Genomic DNA, 22,927 nt, shown 5'->3' on the forward strand with positions numbered 1-22,927 from the left:
AGAGATTGGGAAATGTTGGTGTTCAGAGGGACCTGGGTGTCCTTGTACACGAATCACTGAAAGTTAACATGCAGGTACAGCAAGCAAATGGTATGTTAGCCTTTATTATAAGAGAATTTGAGTATAAGAGTAAAGACGTCTTACTGCAATTATATAGGGCCCTGGTGAGACCACACCTGGAGTATTGTGTACAGTTTTGTTCTCCTTACCTAAGGAAGGATATACTTGCCATAGAGGGAGTGCAACGAAGGTTCACCAGACTGGTTCCTGGGATGGAGGGATTGTCCTATGAGGGGAGAGATTGAGTAGACTAGGCCTATATTCTCTAGAGTTTAGAAGAATGAGAGGTGATCTCATTGAAACATACAAAATTCTTACAGGGCTTGACAGGGTAGATGCAGGGAGGATGTTTCCCCTGGCTGGGGAGTCTAGAACCAGGGGTCACAGTCTCTTTTCTTCACTCAGAGGATGGCGAATCTTTGGAATTCTCTACCCCAGAGGGCTGTGGAGGCTCAGTCGTTGAGTATATTCAAGACAGAGATCGATAGCTTTTTGAATATTAAGGGAATCAAGTGATATGTGCAGGAAAGTGGAGATGAGGTAGAAGATCAGCCATGATCTTATTGAATGGCGGAGCAGGCTCGAGGGGCCAAATGGCCTACTCCTGCTCCTATTTCTTATGTTCTTGCGTGTTTGTTAGTAAATATAAATAAATTGTATTTATTTTTGGTTGCTATTTTTCAGGTATGGCACCTCGTCCTGTTGAACCATGTATTCTACAGCAGAGGCCTCTGCCACCAGATATGGCAAGCGTGTGTCGATGCTTAGGTGCTTCCTTTTTAATGAATGTAAAGGAGTATTTTATGCAGGAGACTGCGTAGCAGAGTGGATGAGTAGACTAGCCTTTCAGCCCAGGAGCTCAGGCTTCAATCTAGCCAATTTGATGGAAGTCTCCTGAATTGGCTGTGAAGGTCCGGTGTGAAATGTGTTTGGCCAGTCTCAGTTCAGTGGACATGGTTCATGGCACAAAACTGCAACTAATTCAGAAACTGATTGAGATCAAAATCAGCAATTTCATTCCGAGAGCCATGGTGTAGGAAATAGAAAATGCCACACCAGCAGGAGGTGTTCTTCTGGAGTTGAGGCTAAACCAAACTGTTGGGGTAAAGTAGAGGGAGCTTTACTCTGCAGCAAAACCGTACCTGACCTGGAAATGTTTCTCACTGACACCAGAGCCCCAGTTTTAACTCGGGGCAGGAATCAGGCGGGGGTGGGGGGGCGGTGGGGGCGAAGGCGAGTGTCAAATCGTCCTGGGGCTATAGTGGTGAGGAATGCAAGAATGTGGTCAGAGATGGGCTTGTTCGGGAGACCATTTGATTAGAGACGTTGTGGGAATTTAAGCCACCCCCCCTCCGCCCCTCACGACAGGCGGGAGAACTTGGGGGCGGGTTAAATTGGTAAATATGTGAACCCTAACCTGCCGCGAACGTGCGTACTTCCGATTTAACCACCGTGGGTTTGGGTGCATCCGAGTAACCCACTCTTGAGGGGCGGGTCAGTGATTATCATATTTAAAAGAGGCTCCGTTTCTCAGATTTTGGGAACCATTTGATTTTGATGGCTGCGAGCAGAGTTTCCCAGGGCTTGGGAAATCTGGCAGCTGAAGGCAGCTGGGACCTGCCAGATCCAGCTGGTAAGTGCTTTTCCAGCACTGCTTGTGGGCCAGGTGTGCATCCCCCCCGCCCGCCCCCCTGGCCTCTCAAGCAAACCTTCTGCCGTGATCTCTCCCGCCCCGTTATCAAGACCAACCCCGCGATCTCTCCTTCCCTTGTCACTGCTGCACTCTGAGCACGCCCCCCCGCCAACCCCCGATCTTCTTCGATTGCCGGCGGTCCCCGGCTGCGGCCTTCTACTGCAGGCTCCCCCCGCCCCCCCCCACCCCGCAGCAGCTGGCCAGCCTTCAATCTGACTGGCTGCCACTTGGGAAACGGAGTAAAAAAATGCTAATGAGGTCCTGCTGTTAAAATTGGCAGAATCTCCGCCTCCCCGGTGTTTCCACAGACACGCGCCCCTGCACCCTCACCGCCTCCCTGTAAATACCCAGGCCGTTGTTGACCCCAGAAAATTTACCTGGGTCGGTGGCAGAAAATTCAGGCTATATATTAGATCCACTTGGGTAATCTTAATAGGAAATATTTTTAATAATGCATTCTTTCAAATGCAATTGTGGTGACGATAATTCTAATTTGGGTTATGTTTTTCAGCTGCATTGTGCCCTCCACAACCAGCACAAGAACCAGCAGGAAACGCATGTAATTAAAAACTTACTTGGTCCTCAGATTTATGCAAAGCATTATTCTTTTAATGAAAAAATTTGCAAACGTAAATAGCGGGCAAGAGAATATTATAGAGTAGACTTTACGAATTGGCACTCCTGACATGGAGCTTAACCCATTGGCCACACATATTCGGAATTTGGGCCCGCAGATCAGTGGGCTTTGCTGGATTTTTCCCCAAATTTTTGACATGAGCTTCCAGCCATCAAAGCTCCACATCAGGAGTGCAAATTGGTAAAATCTACCTTTATTTAAATCAGACTCCTGGCCCTGGAAATTGAGTTCACTCTTACAATACATTGTAGTGATTATTAGTCATACTAAAACGGCTGCTGTATATTAGCAAGCTAAATATAGTGTACATGTAGCCTGTAATCCGAGTTCAAACGGTGGCATAGTGGTTAGCACTGTTGCCTCACAGCGCCAGGGACCCGGGTTCGAATCCGGCCTCGGGCGACTGTCTGTGTGGAGTTTGCACATTCTCCCCGTGTTTGCGTAGGTTTCCTCCGGGTGCTCCGGTTTCCTCCCACAGTCCAAAGATGTGCGGGTTAGGATGATTGGCTATGATAAATTGACCCTTAGTGTTAGGGGGATTAAATACGTGGGGTTACGGGGATAGGGTGGGATATGTGTTGGTGTAGGGGTTATGGGGATCGGGTGGGATATGTGTCGGTGCAGGCTCGATGGGCCGAAATGGCCTCTATCTGCACTGTGGGTTTTTTGTGATTCTGTGATTTGTTTACATCATTCTATATTTGGCTATTGTTTTTCAGGTGCGCAAGTGCAATCCCCAGAACTTACCTGCCCGAAGCCTCCAGACCAAGACGCTTTGAATCGATGCCAAGGTCTTCCTTAGTTTTATGGAAAAGCGTATCCATTTTAATCAAAAGTGTGCTGGCATTTGAACAACGGACAAGAGAATATTATTTAATCAGACTCCTGCTCCTGGAAGTCAAGTGCAATCTTAAAACACACTCCACTATTTTTTTCTCAGTAATGTACATTAATTTATTTTTATTACATCTACATTTTCAGTGATGTGCAAGTTTTTAAAGTGTTCTAATTTCCCCAATCCAATTATTGTCACAGGCATTCTGATCTATTTTATTGCAAATCTATGGGCGTGTTTAAGATTTAGCATTTTATAAGGTGACAAAGTCTAAAATTGGCATCTGGCTAGTGTAATATTTGCATGTTAGAAGATGGCAGCATTTCAAACCAGTGTTTTGTGCTGTACGGATAAAATAGTCATTTGGCAAAATATGGGGTGTTAGAATGTTAAGATGGTTTCAACAGTCGGAAATGGCCGCCTTTTGAGAATATTGTATAATAGTTTGAAACTCCTTGGGGGTCATTTTGACTTTGGGGGATAGTGTAAAATGGGCGATATTGATTCAGCCTCCCGTTATACATCGCTCCCAATTTTCATTTCCATGACTTCGATGTATAACGGGAGGCTGAATCGATATCACCCGTTATAGACTATCGCCCAAAGTCAATATTACCCCCAAGGAGTTTTAAACCTCGTATGAACCTCAAGATTTGTTTATTTAATTTCCGCCTTGAGTATTTATTTACAATATGTACCATTTGGAGTTTTTGTGAGTATGTATCAGTAATATTTTAAAACAAGTGTCTGTCTCAGGCGATTTGTGGCTCTGAGATTTGTGCAATTCAAAATATTGTCGGTAAAATAACAACTGCAAAAGCTGGAAATAGGAAACATACATGATTGTTAAGTAACATTTAAAGCCAGCAATATTTGCGAATTATTTTAAAGATATACTTGGACATATTTTCTTCAGCAACAAAGCCAGTGTAAAAAATTGGTTTCCTTCTAATTTCACTAATGGAAATGTAAAATTAAAACCACCGGAGCTCACATGGGGGTCTTTAACTCCACGCGCCCAGCAGACTGGGGCAGGTGGGCAGTTAAAATACCCAAGTTATTTAACCACCAGAAAGCCGCCCAGATCCCACCGTTTCCGATTTTAACAAACGCATCTAAACAGGCAGCTAAAACGGCTGCCCAAAGCAAGTGGGGTCCTAGTTCAAATATACTGGCAGTGGTCTGATGACCTCATCACTCACCAACCGTGATTTTAATTTTGGCAATTGTGGAGAAGCTGCCACGGCTTTCCTGCGAGGGGTCGGCACTGGAGGAGGTGGCAGACTATAAATAGAGCGGGAGGAGAGGCAGCGTGGCCCTGCGAGGAGTCGGGGCCAGAGGAGGAGGCAGACCATAAATAGAGCGGGAGGAGAGGCAGCGCGGACCTGAACGGAGTCAGCACCAGAGGAGGAGGCAGACCATAAATAGAGCGGGAGGAGAGGCAGCGCGGACCTGAACGGAGTCAGCACCAGAGGAGGAGGCAGACCATAAATAGAGCGGGAGGAGAGGCAGCGCGGACCTGAGCGGAGTCGGGGCTGGAGGAGGCAGACCATAAATAGAGCGGGAGGAGAGGCAGCGCGGACCTGAGCGGAGTCGGGGCTGGAGGAGGCAGACCATAAATAGAGCGGGAGGAGAGGCAGCGCGGACCTGAGCGGAGTCGGGGCTGGAGGAGGCAGACCATAAATAGAGCGGGAGGAGAGGCAGCGCGGACCTGAACGGAGTCAGCACCAGAGGAGGAGGCAGACCATAAATAGAGCGGGAGGAGAGGCAGCAGGACCTGAGTGGAGTCGGGGCTGGAGGAAGCAGTATATCTCCGGCGAATTCTAAAACAAGAAGAAAAAAACAAGGAGTGATGTCACAGGACATCAGGTAGGTGGTTGGTGCGTATTAACGCTTTTTCTCTCTAAGTTATGCAGTGGTTTAAACTAAGAATGGGAAACTATAACGTACTTTATTAAATTAAACACTTAACTAGATAAACTAATTAATATAACTATAATCGTTGAATAAAGATTTTAACTATTTAAATAAATAAAATAAGGTTAGACTAAGATATGGCAGGGCAGGTTGTGTGTCTGGACTGCAGTATGTGGGAGTTTGTGGAGAGCGAGACTGTCCCGAGCGAACACGTCTGCAGTAGATGTCTCCATCTCGAATCTCTCCTGCCCAGAGTCATTGAGCTGGAGTGTGAGTTGGAGACACTACGACACATAAGGGAGGGGGAAGAGTATCTGGACAGTTTGCTCCAGACCTCGGTCACACCTCGTAGAGAGGTGCAGGATCAGAACGGAGTTGGTGTGACTGATGGTGTGCAGAGTAAGGGGATCCCAGGTAAGAAAGAGAACGAGGATCCACAGAAACTGATCCTATCCAACAGATACAATGTACTTGTACCTGTGAGGATAAGGATAAAGACTTTTGGAAGGACAGCCAGAATGCGAACCATGGGACATTGGAGCAGGAGGCTGCCCTAAGGGGGGAGGAGGATGAGGATAGGAAGCGTAATGTGGTAGTTGTAGGGAATTCTATAATTAGGGGGACAGATAGCATCCTTTGTAAGCAAGATCGAGAGTCCCACATGGTATGATGCCTACCTGGTGCCAGGGTAAGGGGCATCTCGAACCGGCTTGAAAGGATACTGGAGAGGGAGGGGGCGGATCCAGTCGTTGTGTTCCATGTTGGGACCAACAACATAGGGAAGGATAGGCAAGAGGTGCTGTTTGGGGAGTACCAGGAACTTGGAGCTAAATTAAAGAACAGGACCTCAAGGGTTATAACCTCTGGATTATTACCTGAGCTACGTGCAAATTGGTGTAGGGATAAGCTAATTAGGGAAGCGAACATGTGGCTAAAGGAGTGGTGTGGGAAAGAGGGGTTCCATTTCATGGGGCACTGGCACCAGTATTGGGACAGGAAGGAACTGTACCGTTGGGACGGGCTCCACCTGAACCGGTCTGGGACCAGGGTCCTAGTGGAAAGGATAAATAGGGCGGTCATAAGAACTTCAAACAGGGAGGAGGGCTCAAATGGAAATTGTAGTAAAAATAGTAGTTCAAAAACAAATAAAAGGGAAGAGAGTAGAGCAACGGTCAGAAATTGTGCTTTAGGCACTACAGCTAAAGGGAAAACTAAAAGATGTAAAGTGATTAAACCAGGTGAGAGAAATAAGAAACAAGTGAGAAAAATATTAGAGCTGAAGGACAGGCTAAGGTGTGTGGCCCAAATAAGCGTTCTTTATACAAACACACGGAGTACAAGGAATAAATTGAATAAACTGTATAAAACACTAGTTGGGCCTCAGCTAGAGTACTGTGTGCAGTTCTGGTCACCACATTACAGGAAAGATGTGATTGCATTAGAGAGGGTACAGAGGAGATTTACAAGGATGTTGCCGGGAGTAGAGAATCTTAGCTATGAGGAAAGACTGGATAGGCTGGGTTTATTTTCCTTGGAACAGAGGAGGCTGAGGGGAGACATTGAAGTGTATAAAATTATAAGAGGCATAGATAAAGTGGATATTTCCCTTAGCAGAGGGGTCACAAACCAGGGGGCACAGATTTAAAGTAACTGGTGGAAGGTTTAGAGGGGATTTGAGGGGAAATTTCTTCACCCAGAGGGTTGTGGGGGTCTGGAACTCACTGCCTGAAAGGGTGGTAGAGGCAGGAACCCTAACCACATTTAAAAAGTACTTGGATGTGCACTTGGGATGCTGTAACCTGCAGGGCTACAGACCAAGAGCTGGGAAGTGGGATCAGGCTGGATAGCACTTTGTTGGCCGGCACGGACACAATGGGCCGAAATGGCCTCTTTCTGTGCTGTAACTTTCTATGATTCTATGAACTGCAGGCGCAAATTCAAATTGGATGGTATGACATGGTAGCCATTACTGAGACATGAGTGCAAGACAGTCAGGACTGGGAACTAAATATACCAGGTTATAAGGTCTACAGGAAAGATAGGGAAAATGGCAGAGTGGGAGGAGTAGCCTTAGTAATTAAGGATGAAATCATTTCAATGATAAGAAAGGATATAACGAGAGGTAAGCAGGCAGTGGAGACTTTATGGGAAGAATTAAGAAATAGGAAAGGATTTCAGACTGTAGTGGGAGTTGTGTATAGGCCCCCTGGTAGCAGCTGTGAAGTGCTAGATTGTATAAATGCAGAGATTAGACAAGCGTGCAGTAAGGGCAGAGTGGTTTTAATGGGGGATTTTAACTTCCATATAAGCAGACTAGCACTTGTCAGAAATGTAGTGAATTTCTTGAGTGTGTCCGGGATAGTTTTCTACAACAATATGTCCTAGAGGCAACAAGGGGACAAGCCATATTAAATTTAGCAATGAATAATGAGCCAGATTTAGTTAACAGCCTAACTCTGAGTGAATATTTATCCAATAGCGATCATAACCTGACGAGTTCAACGTAGTGTTTGAAAGGGAGAAAAGCGAAACAGCTACTAAGATTCTAGATCTGGGTAAGACAGACTTCAAAAGGATGAGACAGAGACTGTCCACAGTAAACGGGGCAAATCTGTTATTAGGAAAAATGACAGAAGATCAGTGGGAGATGGTCAAAAAATAATTTTAAGGTGATACAGAACCAGTTTATACCCTTGAGGGGCAAGAGCTCTATTTGCCAAGAAAACAGCCATGGACAACTAAAGAAGTAAGGGACAGCATAAAACTCAAAGAAAAAGCATACAAAAATTCAAAAAAATAGTACAGATCCTGGCGAATGGGAAAAATACAAAGAATAGCAGAGGGTCACAAAACAGATAGTAAGAGCTACAAAAAGCGAGTATGAAATGAAACTTGCAAAGAATATCAAAATCAACACAATTTTTTTACAATTAGGAAAAAGAGAGTAGCCAGGAGCAATGTGGGCCTCTTAAAAACTGAAAGCGGTGATATTATCCGTGATAATAAGGAAATGGCGAACATGTTGAATAATTACTTTGCGTCAGTATTTACAGTAGAGGAAGAGGATAGCATGCCGGAAATCCCAAGGAAACTAAATCAGGGACAGGGACTCAATAAAATTAATGTAAGTAAAATAACAGTAATGAAGAAAATAATGGCACTAAAGAGTGACAAATCCCCAGGACCAGATGGTTTCCATCCCAGGGTTTTAAAGGAAGTAGGTGAGCACATTGCAGATGCCCTAACTATAACCTTCCAAAGTCCTCTTGATTCAGGAACTATTCCTTTAGATTGGGAAATTGTGCATATCACTCCGCTATTTAAAAATGGTGAGAGGGAAACCAGGGAATTATAGACCAGTTAGCTTAACATCTGTTGTCAGGAAATTGCTAGCATCTATAATTAAGGATAGGGTGACTGAACACCTCGAAAATTTTCAGTTGATCAGAGAGAGCCAGCGTGGATTTGCGAAAGGTAGGTCATGCCTGACAAACCTGATTGAAAGTAGTGGACAGGGGAATGCCTATGGATGTCATTTATATGGACTTCCAGAAGAGACTGTTAACTAAGGTAGAAGCCCAAGGAATTGAGGGCAAATTATGAGAGATTACACAAATTAGGGTTGTATTCCCTAAAATTTAGACGGTTAAGGGGTGATCTGATCGAAGTTTTCAGGATATTAAGGGGAACAGATAGGGTAGATAGAGAGAAACTATTTCCACTGGTTGGGGATTCTAGGACTAGGGGGCATTGTCTAAAAATTAGAGCCAGACCTTTCAGGAGTGAAATTAGGAAACATTTCTACACACAAAGGATGGTAGAAGTTTGGAACTCTCTTCCACAAACCGCAATAAATACTAGATCAATTGTTAATTTTAAAACGGAGATTGATAGCTTTCTGTTAACCATAGGTATTAAGGGATATGGGCCAAAGGCGGGTATATGGAGTTAAGTCACAGATCAGCCATGATCTCATTGAATGGCGGAACAGACTCGAGGGGCTGAATGGCCTACTCCTGTTCCTATGTTCCTGCCAGGTGTAGGCCAGCGTGCAGAGGATCGGGAAGCTGAAGAGGACCTCCAGGTAAGTTTCTTACGTTCCTTTGTGGGGCCAGGAGGAACAGGAATGCTCCTCGGGGCCCCACAAGGAAAGTTTAGGCCTCCCCTGCCCTGGACTTACCCCCCTCCTCCTCCACCCCACTCCCCGCCTCTACCCATCCCTACCATGAGACTCCCCAGAGCTCCCTTTCCACGCTGTCTAGTTTTGGCCTCCTCACGTGGTGGGTGATATTATGGCCCTGGAAAGGGTACAGAGGAGGGCCACTAGATTAATTCCCAATTTGAAGCATCTTAGTTATCACGATAGGCTGAAAGAGCTTGGACTTTACACTTTTGAGAAGTGTAGACTTAGGGCTGATCTGAAAGGTTTATAAGATGATGAAGGGAATAGATTGCGTAGGAGTTGACAGTTTGTTCCAATTAAATATGTTAGGGAGGACCAGGGGTCACAATTTTAAGTTGTATAAGGCCAGATCTTGGTTAGATGTTGGGGTGGTTCTTTTCCCAGAAAATAGTGGACCTTGATTAGCTGAATTCCTCCAAGCGAGAGCTGGACCTGTTTCTGGACTAGTTTCAATTGCCATGGGGGGGGTGGGTGTCAGAGAGAAATTCCCCAGCTTTTTTTTCCAAATTGGCCTGGGATTTTATCTTTCTTTCACCTCTCCCAGGAGATTACATGGTTTTGGGTGGAGTAGGCATATTGTGATGCACAAGGCATTGCAGTTGTGTGGGATAGGCTGGATGGACCAGTGGGTCTTTTCCTGCTCGTATGTTTGTAAGTGCAGTGCGCCTTTGGCTGCATACATGTGGCCATCATTGCTTCCACTAATGAGCCCGTCACCTTCACTCACTTAATGCCCAACTGGTATGTGTTCATGCAGGTGTGTGCTCTCACAATGCCTACATCCTGAGGTAGTCCAGCATTACCCCTCTCTTTGACGAGGAGCAATAGGGAAAACTACTGTTGCCAACTGATGAGGATCATCTACCACATGAAGAGGAGGAACCTATTGAGCCAAGGATGCAGCTGCAATAAGGAGGTCTCCAACATCAGCAGCGAGCCAGAGCTGTGTGCCAGCAACTCATTGAACATAGCTTCTCCTAATCCATTCCTTTCTACACACACACCCATTTCCCACCCAGAAGATCATTTGAACCAGTCCATCCACCCTCCAATAAAGACCTTCCATCCCACTGACCATCATTCATATACATTCCACTTGACTGTGCCGAATCTACAGCTACTACAGGAACACACTGCAGACAACTTCATAAAATTAAAGGGTGTTACATTTTAATCGTATTCACAAATGCCAGAATAAGTAATAATTATCCAAGTGCTATTTTTACATATCTTGCGTCCTTCCACATTGGCTTCTACAGACGCTCAAATGAGGGCTCTGGAGATGCTCTTGGTTAGTGACCTCTAGGAGCTTGGACCTGAGAGAGCCCGACTGCAGTATCTCAGCTACTGCCAGGGCAGTCTGATCTAACCGGCTTTCAGGCATCAGGAAAGGCACTGGTTGAGGAGATGGCGGCTGAGCAAGGGTGCTGTCACCATGAGAGAGGATGGCATGCGTCACTTCCATTGTGCTACTGCCGTGGGGCTATGGCTCAGCAGCCCTACTGATCTGCGAGAGAGCAGACGGTAGGAGCTGTGGAAAGCAACTGAAGCCCTATCAATGCATTGCCCCAGCTTTTTGAAGGTGGAGGTGATGGTGAAGCCCAGAGTCTGAACGGCACTGGTTTGAGCTTTGATCAGAGATGCTAGTGCTAGTGACACTCCTTGACAGAGGGTCCCACTGCAGCTTCCATTGAGGTTGTGATGAAATATGCCTTCATCAGACCTGCTTGTATTTTACCTGCTTGTATTGTGTGAACCGCACCCTTTTGTTCCTATTGTGTGTATTGGCTACGCCCCTGTCTTTTGCCATAGAAAGGTCTCAGGAGCTGCATGAGTCACTCACTACCAGACGAACCCGATGTGGGAAGACCTGCTATGCTGCTATGTTCTTAGTGATTAAAAGCCTTCAGTTGAATCCTTGTCTTTGAGTCATTGATGGCATATCAGAGGTGACCAAGCACTCCATGGTGGACTGCAGAGTGTTGCTGTCTTGGGCCAGAATGTCACATAAGCTGGAAGCGGCCTGTTTTGTACAGTCAAATATGCTGCAGCAGCTCTTAAGTAAGCTGTTCATTGCCTTAAGCACTTGCTGATGCACATGAAAGATCTTTTGGTTGAATGCTGGGCTGCTAAAGCCTGCATCTTTAGCCTCCTCGGTAAAGTTAGGACCCAAGCTTGTGCTGCAACCAACCGTCCCCTCGCTCTGCCCTTTCCACTATCGCCGGCTCACGCTCACTACTGCCGAGTGATTCACCCCTCTATGTCCCTTCCTATCCCACCTAGGGTGCCAATTTCTGTACTGGTTCTTGGAAAGAATGGAGCGGGTGGTTCAAGCCATGTCTTGAGCTGCAGGGGACGAGTCATGGGGTGGTCCTGAAAAAAGGGGAGAGGGAGTAGAGTCAGCAACTAATGGGAAGATTAGGTAGTACCATATTGCCATGCTGCCCAAAAGTGTGATTACTTGAGGAAAGAGAAAAGGTATTTTAAATAGTCAAACACCCTGCTGCCCTTGGCCTCCGGCCACACCATCTCTGGAGATTCTTGTGCTGCTTCTCCCAATGTATCTCCAAGGCTTCCTCCTCCATGTGACTGGGGTTGAAGGGACACTATCCCTCCCAAAGTTTTGTTCCACTCCCGGTTGTTGTGAGGCAACTAGTCCTGCAAGAAGAGTGGGAGTGAGTTAGTGTGTGGTTCTTATAAAGGTACATGTGTGAGGCAGCTTCGTACAGTGAGCCTGCTGAGAGGAAGAAGCAGCACGATTTGAGCAAGACGGGGAGGTGGTAGTGTGCAAGAAAGTGGCTCCAGTGTGAAATGTGGAAGCAGTTAACAGAAGAGTGAAATGCTTTCCAGTTATTACCAGGTAAAAGCAGAATTCTGCACTGTATACATGCCTGACGATGATGCTTCTGGCATTCACATTTTCAGCCACCTAACTCCTTCCAGTCCTGCTGCAGCGTGTACCAGGGCACCCTTCTGCCATCTGAGGGGTAAAGAACCTGGCCTACAAATTAGGTCGCGTGGCACCTGTTTTTCAGGCACTACACTGCCTTCGAAGTCCCCAAAATGGCAAGCAGGAAGCGCGCACAAAATTCCAAATGGAAGTCCGCTGCCCACCATATTGGGTAAGGACAAACAAGAGCCGTCCTTTAGCCACGCCTGAAGCAGGTGTTAGACCCTTTGCATAGGCAAATGAAGGGCCTAATGTCTGCTTGAAGTTCCCACTGCAACATTGGTTTGCCCGGAGATAGTGCTGGCTGCACTCAGGGAAACCAATCTTAAAGATTGTCTGCAGAAAAAAGGTAAGTTACTTACGTGTAAAGCACCATCCTGATCACTACCGTTTTAGCCCCGCCACCCTTGAGATCCCTGACCCCCCAGGCCCTGGTCCCAATCTCCCCCCGCCCTCAATCTCCAACCCCATGACCTCCAGTCTCCCGCCTTCAGGCTCCAAACCCCAATTTCCCTGACCCCCAGGCTCCACCCCCCCCCCCCACCCAATCTCCAACCCCATGACCTCCGATCTCCAGCCCTCAGGCTCCAAACCCCAATTTCCATGCCCCCAGGCTCCAACCCCACAACCTCTGATCTCCTGCCCACCCCCCCAATCTCCGAGCCCTGGCCTCCCTCCACCCCTTCCCTGAAATCCCAGACCTCCAGGCCCTGATCCCGTGGGTTGCTGCTGGCTGACACTACCGCCCCCCCCCCGCCACCAATTGCTCCTCTTGTGATCTGCGTTCCCCCCACAAGAACCGCGACCACCATCGAGACCATCACTTATCTTTGCACTGGCTGCGTCCCAAGCTTCCTTCACTTACCTGATTGGAGCTCCTCCCACAGCGCCGTCTCAACGCGCTACCAAATTTCTAGCCGCCTGTTTGCAGGCACTCACCTGCAGCACCACTAAATCCTGGCAGGAGACATCTCTCATGCAAAGTTCAAAAATGATGTACAAAATAACCAATGAGATTAAAATGAAGCCCGACCATCAAAATGGTTCCGACCTCTCACTGGTGCCAACACATGTCATCATATGTGGAGCCCACTTCCTGCCCAATGTGTACCCCTGTTTGTAAATCCCTTCCTACCTGCCCGGTTCTGCTTTAGACATTGAGGTGCATTTTGGGAGTTGTAATGTATCAGAGAAACATGAACATTGACATTGGTAAATTGTGGGAATTGTTCACCAGTGTGACATGCACAGTGTAAGGCTCCCGCTTTCTGGGAGTCTGTTATTAGATTGAGCCTTTTCACTCAGGAACCTGGGTAACGCAGCAGAGCTCAAGCCACAGGCTTCAGAAATGGACGGGAGGCCTGTCCACGAGATACATTTCTAACGTTCATTGGCTGGTTTTATGGACAAGTGGAGTGGTTTTTTTCTTCAGAATTATAAAATTTTCAAGTGTTTGCTTTTTGGGGGGTTTCTATGAAATCTTTGCTGATCCATATTTCACCAAATCTTTGTGGTTAAGTTGCTTACTGAACCAATAAGAAAAATGTGAAATTCAGGTCGGAGGCTTCCCGCGGGTGCAAGCCCCCGACCTGCACTTACCTAGCGCGCCGGCCGTTGTGCTGTGGGCCCCCGTGGTATTCCAATCCTGGGCCTCCTCCAACTGCCGGCGCGCAGTGCTTGCGTATCCCAGGGGCGCAGTTAGTTCGAAACGTGGGCCATGGAGAGCCAATGGTAGCAGGGGATGCCCATTCATAAATTTGACAGGAAGAGCTGTCAAAACTATAAATACAAATCAGCCCCAAAACATCACTAAAACTTCAAATAATTTTTTTTTTATCACATTTTTAAAATAACTATAAATTACATAAAATAACTTTTAAACAATAATTTAAATTTTTGAAAAAATTAATTACAGTTTCTATTGGCTCCCCATGGCCCACATGATCCCAGGGGAGGCTGCGAACTAACTTTGCCGCTGGGATACGCAAGCACTGCACAGCGGCAGCTGGAGGAGGCCCAGGATTGGAATCCCACGGCAGGCGCTATGTAAATGCAGGTCGGGGGCTTGCACCCACGGGAAGCCTCCGACCCAAATTTCTGGCCCACTTATTGTTTTATTATTTCTACATACTGAACAAAAACTGCATGAATTATATGAACTCACAATAAATCCCGGAATGAGTGAGTGAAAACTTGGATTGCTATCTTGAGGTTCAGGTGATGTATGTAAATAATGATATCACGTGACGTATGTATTATGTCCGTGTGTAATTGAGACACGGACTGCAGGAGTTGGTTACAACAGGTGTTTACTGAGTGGAGACAAAACTGGAACTACTATGCAAAGTTACTACACAGGCTTATATACAGGGGTGGTCACTACTGGTACTGCAGTATACAGGGGCTGCAGAATATAGTTCCTTCTGCAAAGTACATACACTACAATTCCTCCCCTTTTAGCTAAACAGTACATAACATTCGATTAATAATTAAATAACATATTTACAATTACAGTTGCGATATACATCAGCTGAAGTTAAGCAATTATAAGTTCAGTCTTTGAGGAGGCTTTCTTATTCTGTCTGGATAACGCCTCTTTGGGGTATCAGGTTCTTCCGGCAAAGTTGATTCGGAATCAACGCCGTTGTTTGGTTCATCTGCTTCCAATATCACCGATTCTGAGGTAGATGCAATTGGTACTTCGGTTTCATCACCAGGTGTATCGGATCATGGTGTGGAATTGACGTTTTCCAGTGACTCTAGAATCTGGTCAGCATGGCGTCTTACAATGCTCTCTCCAACGTCCACAGTATACATTAGAGGTCCTTGCCGTGTGCAGATCGTTCCTGGCTGCCATTTCTCTGTGCGGTAGTCCCGGGCCAAAACTGGTTGACCTATCTTAAAACTCCTGGTCGGCCTTTCATTCATATTCTGAAACTGCCTGTTCTCCACATCTCTTCTGATGTTTGGCTTAACCAAATCCAAGCGGCATCGTAGTCTTCGATTGAAGAACATCATGGCTGGAGTTTGGTTGGTAACCGCATGTGTCGCATTCCGGTAGGCAAACAAGAAGTTATCCACCTTGTGTTGTAGGGGTATGTCTTCATTACACATTGCCTTGATAGCCTTCTTGAATGTTTGAACGAACCTCTCAGCCAATCCATTGGTGGCTGGATGATATCGGGCGGATGTGTAATGCTTAACACCATTGTTCTTTAAGAACCTCCGGAACTCTTCAGACACAAACTGTGGTCCATTGTCGGAGCAAATCTGTTCAGGCAGCCCATTTCTGGCGAATATGGTTCGTAAGACTGTGATAGTTTTTTCTGTGGTGGTTGAGGACATTTTTATTACCTCTGGCCACTTTGAATGTGTATCCACCGCAATTAAAAACATCAAGTCCATAAATGGACCAGCAAAATCAATGTGCACCCTTTGCCATGGAGATGAGGGCCACTCCCATGGATGTAGAGGGGCTTGTGGTGGGGCGTTTTGGACCTTCTGGCATCCTGTACAGCTCTTGGTCATCTCTTCGATTTCTCTATTGATTCCCGGCCACCACACAAACGCTCTGGCTAAGTTCTTCATTTTTACCCCTCCCAGATGACTCTCATGAAGCTCATTGAGCACTCTATCCTTCAATTTGGGTGGAATTACTACTCTGGATCCACACATCAAGGTTCCTCTGCACACTGACAGCTGTTCTCTTCTCGGCGAGAATGCTGGCAACAGTGGTTCACCATGTGCTGGCCATCCCTTCACCGTTAAATCATAGACCCTGGAGAGTGTCGGGTCATTTCGTGTTTCCTTTTCTATGTTTGCATTCATCACAGGTAGACATTCGACTATGGTCGAGTGGAATATCTCCACAGGATCCACTGCAGGTGTTTCTTCCACCGTCGGCAACGGTAGGCGCGACAATCCATCAGCATTCCCATGCTGTTTAGTTCCTTTGTACTCGATGTCATATTGGTGTGCCCCTAGGAAAAGGGACCACCTCTGTAGCCGTTGTGCTGTCATTATCGGGATGCCCTTCTGAGGGTTGAAAATGGAGACAAGAGGTTGATGATCAGTTAGTAGAGTAAATTTCTGACCGTGCAGGTAGTGATTGAACTTCTTCACCCCCCACACCAGGCTGAGGGCCTCTCTGTCAATCTGGGCGTAGTTACGCTTGGCTAAAGTTAACGAGCGTGACGCAAAAGCTATCGGCCTCTCTGAACCATCAAGGAATTTATGTGACAGTACCGCTCCAATGCCGTAGGGAGACGCATCACACGCCGGTCTTATCGGTAGTGATGGGTTGTAGTGAGCCAATACTTCTCTTGAAGTGATTAGGTCTTTACTCTTCTGAAAGGCCCGCTTACATTCATCGCTCCATTTCCATGCTACTCCAGTTTGTAGTAGGGCGTTCAGTGGGTGCAGAATTGTGGACAAATTCGGTAAAAACTTATGGTAGTAATTCACCAATCCGAGGAATTACCTCAGTTGCGACACATTTTCAGGCGCTGGAGCCTTAACTACCGCTTAAATTTTGTCAGGGGACTTATGTAACCCCTCTTCATCAATCACATGGCCACAATACGATATCTGTTTCTTTAAAAACTCGCACTTGGGGCGACTGGCTCGTAGCCCATGTTCTCTTAGTTTAGTGAGCACCTGCTCTAGGTTGGCAAGGTGTTCACTGTCATCTTCACCTGTCACTAGGATGTCGTCCAAGTAACACTGAGTCCCCGGAATCCCTCGCAGGACTTGTTCCATCGCTCTTTGCCATATCGCCGGAGCTGATGCTACTCCGAATACCAGTCGATTATACTGGTAAAGACCTTTGTGAGTGTTTATCGTGAGATACGTCCTAGAGGACTCTTCAACCTCCATCTGCAAATATGCTTGTGCTAGGTCAATTTTTGTAAAACGCTTCCCTCCAGATAGTGAGGCGAAAATATCTTCTATCCTCGGGAGGGGATACTGCACTGTGTGAAGGACTGGGTTCACCGTCACCTTGAAGTCCCCACAGATGCGAACCTTCCTTGGCTCCTCAGACTTATTGTTTAACGTTTTCTTCATGACAGGAACGATGGGTGTCGCCCACTCGCTCCAGTCTACCTTAGATAACACGCCTGCATTATCCAGATTCTCCAGCTCTGCTTCGACGGCTGGGCGAATTGCATACGGTACCGGTCTTGCTTTGAAAAACTTGGGAATTGCATTCTCTTCTATTTTTATCGAGACGGTTACGCCTTTAAGAGTTCCCAGTTCTTGTTGAAATACCTCTTTGGCGTTAGCTAAGATTTTTGACAATCGTCCAGGTGTGACGTCGTCATCCTTTTTACCAGCCACAGTCAGTGCCTGAATGGAGTGCCAGTCTAAACTTATCTTTCTGATCCATTCACGTCCCAATAATGGTGGTCCACCATCTTGCAGTATGTACAGATACAATTTCTGTATTTCCTTGCCGTTGTATTCGACAGGCACCCTTATTTTCCCTCTGGGGCATACTTTCTGCCCCGTATACGTCTTCAAGACAATGGATGCCTCTTTCAAGGGTATGTGTGAGAATAGCCGCTCGTAGTCTCATCGATTCATGACAGTCAGGGCTGATCCTGTATCCAATTCCATTTTGACTTGGGACCCTGCTATCGTGAGGGTGACCCAAATGGTTCGGTGATCCTCTTTTGCGATTACGTTGTGAAGTTTGAGACAGCTTAGTCTCTTGTTCCCGGATTCACTATCGCTCTTCTGGTCTTCGGAACTACTGTCCGTCATCTTTTGTACTTTCCTGTACTGTTCCTTAGTAGCCTTTTTGTTGTCATTAGTCTTCTTTCCAGACCTGCAAACTCGTGCAATGTGTCCCATCTTTCCACATTGCCTGCATATTTTGCCCTTGGACCAGCAGTCCTTCTGGTCATGGGTTGTTCTGCCGCAGTGATAACATTTTTCAAATCCCCGTGTCATTTCATGGGTGCCGTATTCCTGTGGCTTTTGCTGTATTTCCGCAGCTCCCCTTGCTGCTGCTTCGTACGATACTGCCACGCTGAAAGCCTTATCTAGCGTCAGCTCTTTCTCTGAGAGTATCCTCTTCTGGGTTCTTTCACTCAGGAGTCCACAGACAAATTTGTCCCATAGGGTATCTGCCAGTCCTGCTCCGAACTGGCAGTGCTTTGATAGCTTGCGTAGTTCCGTAAGGTAATCAGCATTGCTCTCCTCTTTATGCTGATTCCTCTTGTGGAATTTAAATCTTTCTGCTATCAGCAGCGGTGTAGGATTTAGGTGTTCCTGTAGGATATCAACAATTTCATTAAAACTCTTCACCATCGGTTTGGCTGGAGTGATCAGGTTCCGCAATAGGCCGTACGTTCTTGCGCCCATTAAGTTTAGTAGTACCGATGCCTTTTTCTCATCGGCCACTTCATTTGCCTTGCAATATACTTCGACTCTTTCCACATACGTGGTCCAGTCTTCTATTGCATTATCGAAGGCAGTGATATTGCCAGTCTTCGGCATCTTGGAAATCTAAGATGGCGCCTCCCGCGCTTTGCCTTCTTCCCCGATTGAACAAAATGGCACCTCCCGCGCTTTGCCTTCTTCCCCGCTGGATTAAGATGGCGCCTCCCGCGCTTTCTGTCTTCTCCGCTGCTGCTAGCGCTGTTGCTGGCGTTTTTATGCCTTGATGGCGACGCCCTATGGTCTTCGCGCACTTCCCCCCCCGCGCTGCTGCTAACGCCGCTCTCCGCGGTCCCCGTGGCAACTGCAGCTCCTCGCGGCTTTCTGCGCTTCTAATTTCTTTTATTTTCCTGTCGTCAGAGCAAACCCTCCCGGACACTTTCCTCCCTCTTCTCGGGTCTGTACGCTGCCCGGCTTCGTAGCACCGGCCGCGCCCTGTGTGCTCCACCCTCTCTCTCTCTCTCCTCTTCCCGACAACGCTGCTCGGCCCTGTTGAAAAGCCACCCGATCGAGCTTTAGCCCGCCGCAGCCCAGGAAGGATCAGTGTACTACCTGCCACCAGCCCGATTAGCTGGAACACCATAGGATAACCAAGCCCTGCTCTCGACAGCCTCCCCTGCAAATCTTCAACTCCGATGAATCAGAGGCGGTTGTCCACGGTCGACGCCCGTTTCTTCTGTTTGTTTGTTTTTTCTTTCTTCCTTCTGGCCTCGACCTCCAACAACTTCGCTTCAGGGATGGATCCCCATGAGGTGGTGCAGAACTGTAGGTAAGTTCGGATCTGCTCATCGCCAGTATTATGTCCGTGTGTAATTGAGACACGGACTGCAGGAGTTGGTTACAACAGGTGTTTACTGAGTGGAGACAAAACTGGAACTACTATGCAAAGTTACTACACAGGCTTATATACAGGGGTGGTCACTACTGGTACTGCAGTATACACGGGCTGCAGAATATAGTTCCTTTTGCAAAGTACATACACTACAGTATGTAAATAATGATGTCACGTGAATCACTTAGTTTGCAGTTTTATAAATAGGCAAGTGATTTGTCATTGTCAGATCTCGGCTAAAACTGTCTCTGAGACTAGTTATGTAAAATTGTGATATTTGGACACTGCGTTGCATGTCATAAGTATATAAATTATCAGAATATTGCCAAATCACGCCTTATTTATCATTAATACAGCTGTTCTATACATATTTAATAGTACAAATTATTATATGTAGAAAAAATAACAATTCATTGTGTTGATTATTTTAAGGAAGAGGTCCAGTGAAAGTATTTTGCCCTCCTCAGAATGCAGCTGAAGACGCTACTCAACCAGCCGCTACCAATTGCAGTGCTCCTAAACGAACTAGTGAGTCTGTAATTTATTTCAACAAATTATTAAACCAGTTCAAGTGTAGACATCGTCCCATCAGAACACAGTACTGCTTACTGTCATACTGTTTGAAAATAGAATTAGGTTGTACTGGAATTTTTAAATTTCAAATCATTTTTAATTTGCAGTAACATAACTGCACATTTTGTAATGACAGCATGCATATTAACCCCCCACCCCACCCCCCAATTTAAGTGATCTACCCAAGGTGTACTGGCACTATGAACTAGAGTCGAATAGCAGATCCTAGTCACAGTGGACTCGGCATTTCCAAAGCATTTTGTTTATGACATGTGTAAACTAAAATTTGCTGATGACCCATTTCTTTTATCATTTTTCATTGATATGTATGTATTTTGTGAGGCCACTGTACATTTTGATTGTATGGTGCTTGTTGGAGAATACATTTTGGGTGTTGGTATGGCTGGACGTGCACTGGAAGCAATTTAAGGGCCGAGGCACTTACTTTCTTGTTCCCAGGGATTCACTTGGGCTGGGGTTGACACGGGGTGGTCTTGCTGGGTGCACTTACTGTCCCTGTCTTGGCTTCATTTAACTGCAAGTAGTAGCTAGCTCTGAAGAGCATTTATTTATCTGAGCACCACAATTGAACGGTTTTAATAGACTGTGCTTAGTTTTTGACAGAAAACGTATAGAGAAAGACGTTTAAAGCTACTTTATTAAAAAACTGATCAGGATTGGGAGTAATTTTAGTGCCGACTTTATAATAGTGCATAATATGCTTTCTATGTCTTTCAGTAATCTTTATTTCTGGTGATATTTTTCAGCTTCTGCCACCCATACGACAGATGCACCTAGTTCATTTCTGCCTCAGTAAGAGACTTATATAATCAGTCCTCAGCTGTTCGATAATTAAAGGAATATGAATTATAATCAAGAGTTTGCTCCTATTTGAACAGTGGGACTGAAGAAAAGTAAATGCACCTTTACTCCGATAGCCCAATGAACTATAGAATCTTCATCCAGAAGAGCATTTTCACCATTAACACAGCAACAGTTATTAATATTCCATTTAATTGTAACAGTCTGGGATCAGCAGCAGCCTGACAGACATCATGTTCAGAAATTAATAAAAAATCTACACAGGTGGAAAGAGACAGAGTTACTTTTGGTCTGTAGGTCATGGGGTTTACTTTCCTGAACAGTAACAGTCCTTTTCTTGAAAACCTGTGTATGGTCAAGGACACTTGTGTGTGAACACAGCAGTCAAGTGGTTTAAGTTTGTCATGTTGTTCCAGATATGTCCTGCAAAACTCTCCTATCTAATAGGAGAAGCCTTCATTTAATTTTTTCTACACTCTTCTGACAAACCAGTATTCTTCTTTATCCATCCCTTAATGCAAACATTGTTAACCTATGCGGTATTTGAATCTGAGAACATTTGAGTAGATATATACAGAACTCTTAGTTCATCCGTCATAACATCCCAAGCTACAAAAACAGAGTCACTACTGTGCTGCCAAGGGTTAATACAGTTACTTGCTCACGCTTCAGAGCAGTGAGATACAAGTTGTGTGACCTCAAGAGCTGGAATGCACCCTCAGTAGCTTGAGACCTAAAGATATCACATACACTTTTTAAACAACGATGAGAGAAAACAACAAAGAATGACTTTGGGGTTGTGGCAAACAGTGAGGATGATACCAATCGACTGCAACGGGACATTGAAAGGCTAGCAGAATGGGCAGACAAGTGGCAGATGGAATTTAATACAGAGAAGTGTGAGGTGATGCATTTTGGTAGAAGGAACAGGGAGAGGCAATATACACTTAATGGCACAGTTTTAAAGAGTGCGAGGACAGAGGGACCTGGGAGTTAATGTGCATAGGTCCCTGAAGGTGGCAGGACATATTGAGAGAGTGGTTATCGAAGCTTATGGGATCTTGGGCTTCATAAATAAAGGTATTGAGTACAAAAGTGGAGAAGTTATGCTGAAACTTTATAAAGCGCTGGTTAGACCAAAACTGGAGTATTGCATCCAGTTCTGGTCACCACACTTTAGGAAGGATGTGAAGGCCCTTGAGAGGGTGCAGAGGAGATTTACCAGAATGGTTCCAAGGATGGGGGATCTTAGCTACAAGGATGGTTGGAGAAGCTGGATTTGTTTTCATTAGAGCAAAGGAGGTTGACGGGTGATTTGATAGAGGTGTACAAGATTATGACGGGTTTGGATAGGCTAGACGGGGAAAGGCTGTTCCCACTAGTTGATGGTACAAGGACTAGGGGACATAGATTTAAGGTTTTGGGCAAGAGATACAGGGGGGACGTGAGGAAAAACTTTTTTACGCAGCGAGTGGTGATGACCTGGAACTCGCTGCCAACGGAAGTGGTGGAAGCGGAGACACTCAATGTTTTCAAGGGGAGACTGGATAGGCACTTGAGGGAAGTAAACTTGCAGGGCTACAGGGATAGAGTGGGGGAACTGGATTGCTCTACAGCGAGCCGGCACGGACTCAATGATCCGAATGGCCTCCTTCTGTGCCATTATGACTATGACTTACCTGCTGGTTTTAATTTTCTAACACCTTCCCTCCCTGTATAGAAGCATTCAGTCTCTGCTCACTATCTCGTCTGTTGGCAGAGTCAGATCAGGAACCCACACTGTAGGTAATCGTGCACATGAACCCAAGTCCCAATACATCCCTTCAGTCTTTTATTCTTCCCATTTTTCTTTTGCTCTGTTACTTTCTTTCTCATTTCTCTTTTTTTTTACCATCTCTGTCTCTCTTAGTAACTTCCAACTTTCAATGTGCATTTTCTTTTTTTGAATTTAGGTTTATTGTCGTGTTTTAAGAAGATTTTCTGT

At 45.9% G+C, this 22,927-nt stretch overlaps 1 protein-coding gene across 2 annotated transcripts in view; it reads left to right on the top strand.

Annotated features, from left to right (window-relative positions):
• The window catches only part of LOC147110456 (uncharacterized), a 208,104-nt gene extending 187,110 nt beyond the window's left edge, over positions 1-20,994 (top strand). For both annotated transcript variants that reach the window (XM_086002261.1, XM_086002262.1), the window contains exons 17-21: positions 745-828; positions 2,265-2,312; positions 3,110-3,181; positions 19,981-20,076; positions 20,889-20,994. In XM_086002261.1, the coding sequence (XP_085858387.1) occupies positions 745-828; positions 2,265-2,312; positions 3,110-3,181; positions 19,981-20,076; positions 20,889-20,938 (350 nt within the window). In that variant the 3' untranslated portion in view covers positions 20,939-20,994. The remainder of the gene's footprint in view (positions 1-744; positions 829-2,264; positions 2,313-3,109; positions 3,182-19,980; positions 20,077-20,888) is intronic.
• Positions 20,995-22,927: the final 1,933 nt, after the last annotated feature.

Source organism: Somniosus microcephalus, chromosome 11, assembly GCF_052327205.1.
Source record: "Somniosus microcephalus isolate GS21.2 chromosome 11, FLI_Smic_1.0, whole genome shotgun sequence".
NCBI classification, from domain to species: Eukaryota; Metazoa; Chordata; class Chondrichthyes; order Squaliformes; family Somniosidae; genus Somniosus; species Somniosus microcephalus.